Source organism: Myotis davidii, unplaced genomic scaffold (assembly GCF_000327345.1).
Source record: "Myotis davidii unplaced genomic scaffold, ASM32734v1 scaffold438, whole genome shotgun sequence".
NCBI classification, from domain to species: domain Eukaryota; kingdom Metazoa; phylum Chordata; class Mammalia; order Chiroptera; family Vespertilionidae; genus Myotis; species Myotis davidii.
This window is the reverse complement of record NW_006290031.1, coordinates 6745419-6750974: the sequence shown is the minus strand read 5'-3', so window position 1 is coordinate 6750974 and position 5556 is coordinate 6745419. Positions and strand designations below refer to the sequence as shown.

Here is a 5556-nt window from a genome sequence, read left to right as displayed (position 1 = left end):
CCATAACGGCAGATGCTATGCCAGGAAAATCAGAGATCCCAGGTTCTAATCTTGTGTCTGCTCAAAATTCGCTCCGCAACCTCAAACTGCATTAGTCTCATCATCTGTAAAAAGGAGATAATCACCAGTCGTCGGGCCGCGACGGGAGGCCGATGGAGAGAAACTTTCCACTTTGTGACTTCAATGCCAATTCGGTTCCCGGTAGAAGCCGCGCCCAATCACGTACTGCCGCGCCATAGCCGCGAGGCATCTCGGGATTTATAGTCCAGTTTCCCGCCCCCCCCACCCCCAGCCCGCCCCGGCGGAACTCGCTGTCCCGATAGGCCCCGCGGCGGCGGCAAGGATACGTGGCGCGGCCAATTGCGGCTGCGCGGCCAGGTGAGGCAAGATGGCTGCGGAGCTGGGCGTGCGGGTCTTCAGGCCCTGGCTGGGAGCTGGGCTGGGTTGGGTGGTTCGGGCCCTCCTGTTGCTGCTGTGGTTTGCGGCCCGCGGAGGCGCGCTCTACTTTCACATCGGGGAGACAGAGAAGAAGTGCTTTATTGAGGAGATTCCGGACGAGACCATGGTTATAGGTGCGGGGGGGAAGGGGACAGTTGGGAACTAGAATGTGGGAGCGGGGCGCGGGGTGTGGGAGGGTCAGCAGCGCTCCAGAGCCGGGAGCAGCCGGCCTCGCCGAGCTCCCCATGCCGCGGACCTGGAGTCACCGCTGACCTGGGCTCGCCCGGCTTCCCTCCAGGAAACTACCGGACGCAGCTGTATGACAAGCAGCGGGAGGAGTACCAGCCAGCCACCCCCGGACTGGGCATGTTCGTGGAGGTGAAGGACCCAGAAGACAAGGTGAGCGGCCCCTTTGCCCCGCGGAGCCCTCCGCTCTGCACTTCAGCGCTAGACCAAGCAGGCGCGGACACTTCCCCTCCTGGTTTCCACATCTGCTAAGTTGGTAAAAAAACAGTTGGTTATGTGGGGAAATCCAGACTTGACTTAGACTGTTTTTACTCCAGTCTTGGCTTAGACTGTTGGAATATTGGCTCTCCTCTCAGCCTCATACTGACTGCTGCATGATTCTTTCACTAAGCCATTTACTAGTCTGTGTAATGCAAGTTCATCTATTTTATAAGTGTGAGGATTAATTGTGGTGCTGAGAAACAATTTTGCCAACTCTAAAGCTGTGACATCTACACTTCAGGGTTTCATAGAACAGTGTACTTTCCAAAAAGAATGAGCAGCTTTAAATTTTGACAGCGATTAAAACAAACAAACAAAAAACACACCAAAACCCTCAAATCCCTTTAGCTGTCACCTAAAAAAATGAATGACACCAAAGTCATTGAAAGGGCATGAGCTATGAATAAAAGAAAACTCTTCCCAGGAGCAGTCACATGCCAAGCTATGCCCGATTTTTTTGCCCCTATTCCAAATAGTTTTCAGACAAGCTTTTGGCAACTGCTTCTGAGCAGCTTTGGACCTTTTGGTGTTGTGGGATGTCTACAGCTCTGCTTGCCGATTTTTGAGGCACTTAAAGCCTTAAGCACCTTCCAACTCCATGCAGTGACTCTGACTAAAGCCCTTTCTCTCCAGGTCATTCTGGCCCGGCAGTATGGCTCTGAAGGCAGGTTCACGTTCACGTCCCATACTCCTGGCGAGCATCAGATCTGTCTTCACTCCAATTCCACCAAGTTCTCCCTTTTTGCTGGAGGCATGTTGGTAAGTGGACTCACATGGGACCAGCCCCTGTTTGGGACGGGACTGGTGATACTGTGGGTATGAGATGAGTATATGGAGCTCTTTGCATGTATACCTTGGACAGAGCATCAGCCAAGGCTTATTCTTTTCTGTGTGTCTAGAGCCCCATAGAGCTGGACACTGAGGAGGCTTCATCAGTGTTGGCTTAATGAACAATTTAAGGAAGGTGGGTGGACTGACTGTCAGCCCTTGGCATGAAGAGGGAACAGAGCTACCTGATTGTCTTTCTCTTCCTTGTCTGTTCACAGAGAGTCCATCTGGACATTCAGGTGGGTGAACACGCCAATGACTATGCAGAAATTGCTGCCAAAGACAAGTTGAGTGAGTTGCAACTACGAGTACGACAGCTGGTGGAGCAAGTAGAGCAGATCCAGAAAGAACAGAACTATCAGCGGGTGAGTGGCTAGGCTAGGATCGGTGGGCTTCTTCTCTGAAGCTGCCTACTGGCTCAGCCAGGAGTTACATGTCAGATTTATTATGAAACATACCAGGTTGTCTACTTTGTAAATTTAAAAGGTGGGATGGCTATTATTAACTCTTCTTTGTATTTGAGGAGACAGTCTCTTAAGGCTGTTATTGCCCTAGGTTACACAGTTACAGAGTGACAGCAGAAATTGATACCAAAACTTGGGTGCTATTTCCATGGCTCTAGGTGATCCCAGGGGTTTCAAACTCACCTGTGTCCAGGAGTAAGCAGGTTCCATTAGTGGATCTATGACCATAAGGATTGGTAGGATAGTAACCTGCCTAACCAGGGACAGCTACTGTCCCAGCCGAGGACAGCCTTGTAGAAATGCTAGCTGGCTCTGGGTTTTAAGAGGAGCTAGAGGTCCAGGTTTTTGTGTGAAAAATTCATTGGTTTTAAATGTTGGCAAAATACTGTGTGAGCCAAACAACACACACGTATGGGCCAGGTGCAGCCCCTGGACCACCAGTTTGCAACCTGTGCCCACAATCTTCAAGGAGCAGTTGGGAGACCTGAGCAGAGAGGACTCAGAGCAAGCCCATTCCTGGGCACTTCAGGACAGCTCTGTCTGATGGTGATGTCACACTACTTTACCTCTCTAAGCACCAGGGTAGGACCTGGGCGGTCTGTAACTGACAGAGCAAAACAGACTTAAGTTACCTGAGGTCCTCTGGCTAGTGAGGGTGAAGACAGTCCCCACATCGGGTGGCTCTTTGCAGCATTTGACTGGTACCTGTGCAGAACTAGTTGGCCCTGGGCCATATTCCACGGAGGTAACCCAGCAGTTCTAATGGACCCACGTGGGGCCCAGCCAATTCAGGCTCTTCTTTCATTCTCCCCTCCCACAGTGGCGAGAGGAGCGCTTCCGGCAGACCAGCGAGAGCACCAACCAACGGGTGCTGTGGTGGTCCATTCTGCAGACCCTCATCCTCGTAGCCATCGGTGTCTGGCAGATGCGACACCTCAAGAGCTTCTTTGAAGCCAAGAAGCTGGTGTAGCCATCCTTCCTCCCAGGCTGGGGGAGAAGAGGCCTCCTGGAACTGATTTCTCTCTGGCAGGAGGACTGATTCCCAGCCATGGATGTTCTGGAGGGAAGAGAGGTCACATGCACCCCAGGCACAAGCTAAGGGGAGCAGCTCAGCTGGCTAATACTGAGCAGGTGGTGGGGCAAATGCCTGCCCTCTCTCCTGAGCTCTGGGCCTTTGCAGTAATCTCCTAGGGGGCTATTGAAGCCACTGGGAGCCCCACTGGCACCTCAGAATCACAATGTTACTGATCAGGGATGTGAGGCTGTTATCTGGGGTGGCTGCGGGGAGGGGAGTGGGTGGGCAAGCCAGTTTACTTTTTGTCTTCCTTGATAACTTGGGGTTTTAGGCAGGTTGGGATATAGCTGCGATTCTCTGCCACCCTGAGAACCTCCTTGGGCCTAAATCCAGCCTGCTGATCCAGGGTGTGTGTGTCAATTGAGGGTGGGATAGAGGGGGTTGCAAAGTGGGAAAATGGTCCTAAGATTGACTCCAGGTTTTTCACTTGGGTGTCCTTTTTGGGGCTTGAGGAACTGGGATCAGGGCAAGCAGAGGTCTTGGTGCTGGCTGGGGATGGGGCCTGCAGAGTCTTAGTTACTGATTTCATTTTCAATAAGTCTAGGTTTGTTACATTGGTTTCCCAATAAAAATTTTAAAAGAGACTTCTTGTCCACTGTGAAGTTACTCTACTATCAGTGGGCATAACACTTCAGGGAATGTCAGTTCTTCCAGTGGGCAAAGCACTTCACATTCCAAGATGAGTACCCACCTTTGAATGTCAATCTTTGTTTTTTAAATATATATTTTTATTGATTTCAAAGAGGGAGAGGGAGGGATAGAAACATCAATGATGAGAGAAACATCATGGATCAGCTGCCTCCTGCATGTCCCCTACTGGGGATTGAGCTGGCAACCTGGGCATGTGCCCTGACTGGGAATTGAACTGTGACTTCCTGGTTCATGGGTCAATGCTCATCCAAATAGCCACACTCACGAGGCTGAACTTCATTCTTTTCATCCTCTCCATCCCTTCCTGCAGCAGAGGGTAGTGGTTTTGCCCAAGGATATCCAACAAGTATATTGGGCTGGGGTTCAAATTCACACCACTTCCTCTGTGCCTCTGCTCCCTCATGAAGTGCCTCCCTACCTTTCCAGAGTAGGTGGACTCAGAATAGACTTGTCATGGTGCTGCAAGGAAATGCCTATTCAGAATGCAGTTCTTTGAACAGGAATGCTGCAGGTGTGGGAAGGACAGAAATCCCTGGGTAGGTAGGGATAAGGATATTGATGGGCTTAACCAGTAGCGTGGAATCAGCTGCCTCTTGCATGCCCCCTACTGAGGATGGAGCCTGTAACCCAATCAGGGAGTTTCTCCTATTATTAACGTCATGTATTAGTATGGTACATTTGTTAGAAATTAATGAATGTAGTCAGGCTAGTGACTCAATTGTTTGAGCGTTGTCCCATGAACCAGGAAGTCACAGTTTGATTCCCGGTCAGAGCACATGCCAAGGTTGCAGGCTGATCCCCAGTAGGGGGCATGCAGGAGGTAGTAGCCATAGATGCTTCTCTCATCATTTATATCTCCTCTCTGAAATCAATAAAAAACAATTTTATAAAATATTAATCTAATAATACATTATTTTTAACTAAAATCCATACTTAATGCAGATTTCCTGACTTGTTACCTATGTCCTTTTTCTGATCCCCTCTATGAAAGTGAGAAACTGTCACCGCCAAGAGAAGCCCAAAGAGACAACTAAATCTAAATCTATTGTGTCTATCTCTCTACCACGTTTATTTTTTCCTTTAGTCCTCACAGCAATCATGTAGATCAGGCACGGTATATACGTATACTTAGGAGAGGGAACAGAGATTGTTTTGCCCCCACACATAGCTGAATTGGCAGAGTCAAGTTTCGAATCCAGTCCATCGGTCTGTAGTGCCAGGCTCCTAACTCCATGGGGTATCTCTTGAACGCAAGACTAAGCCCTGAGCTTGGCTTTTCGGTCCTCCAAGCTTGTTGCAGAGGAAGAATGCACCTGAGTTGACAGCCAGGAGGCCCAGACGCTCCTCGCCTTCCCTTGGGAAGAGGAGGAAGATGCAAATAACCCCAGGGCGCCGGTTTGAAAGTCCTGCCCCAACCCAGTGACTTGAGCCCCCTCTGGGGCCTCAGTGTCTCGGGATGTTAGGAAGCGGGGGCAGTTAGCAGTCCAGTGGTAGCCGTGCTCGCGTGTTTCTCCACAGGCGGAACCTTTGTCGCCACAGCTCCGGGGAGCAGACGGCGCGGCCGGAGCGGAGGACCCGCAGGACCGAGGGGCT

The 5556-nt window shown here is 50.7% G+C and overlaps 1 protein-coding gene across 1 annotated transcript; it reads left to right on the top strand.

The window, feature by feature from the left end:
• The first annotated feature begins 355 nt into the window (after positions 1 to 355).
• TMED9 (transmembrane p24 trafficking protein 9) lies at positions 356 to 3887 on the top strand. The gene is made up of 5 exons (XM_006762851.2): positions 356 to 572; positions 737 to 837; positions 1579 to 1704; positions 1992 to 2138; positions 3058 to 3887. The coding sequence occupies exons 1-5, from the start codon at positions 389 to 391 to the stop codon at positions 3205 to 3207; spliced, it is 708 nt and encodes a 235-aa protein (XP_006762914.1). The 5' UTR covers positions 356 to 388; the 3' UTR covers positions 3208 to 3887.
• Positions 3888 to 5556: the final 1669 nt, after the last annotated feature.

What these genes read in the sequence shown, in the direction of transcription:
- TMED9 (XM_006762851.2), top strand. Translation starts at nt 389, where the DNA reads ATGGCTGCGGAGCTGGGCGTGCGGGTCTTCAGGCCCTGGCTGGGAGCT. An exon ending in TGAAGGACCCAGAAGACAAG is followed by an intron (nt 838 to 1,578) that starts GTGAGCGGCCCC and finishes CTTTCTCTCCAG; the next exon opens with GTCATTCTGGCCCGGCAGTA. An exon ending in AAGAACAGAACTATCAGCGG is followed by an intron (nt 2,139 to 3,057) that starts GTGAGTGGCTAG and finishes CCCCTCCCACAG; the next exon opens with TGGCGAGAGGAGCGCTTCCG.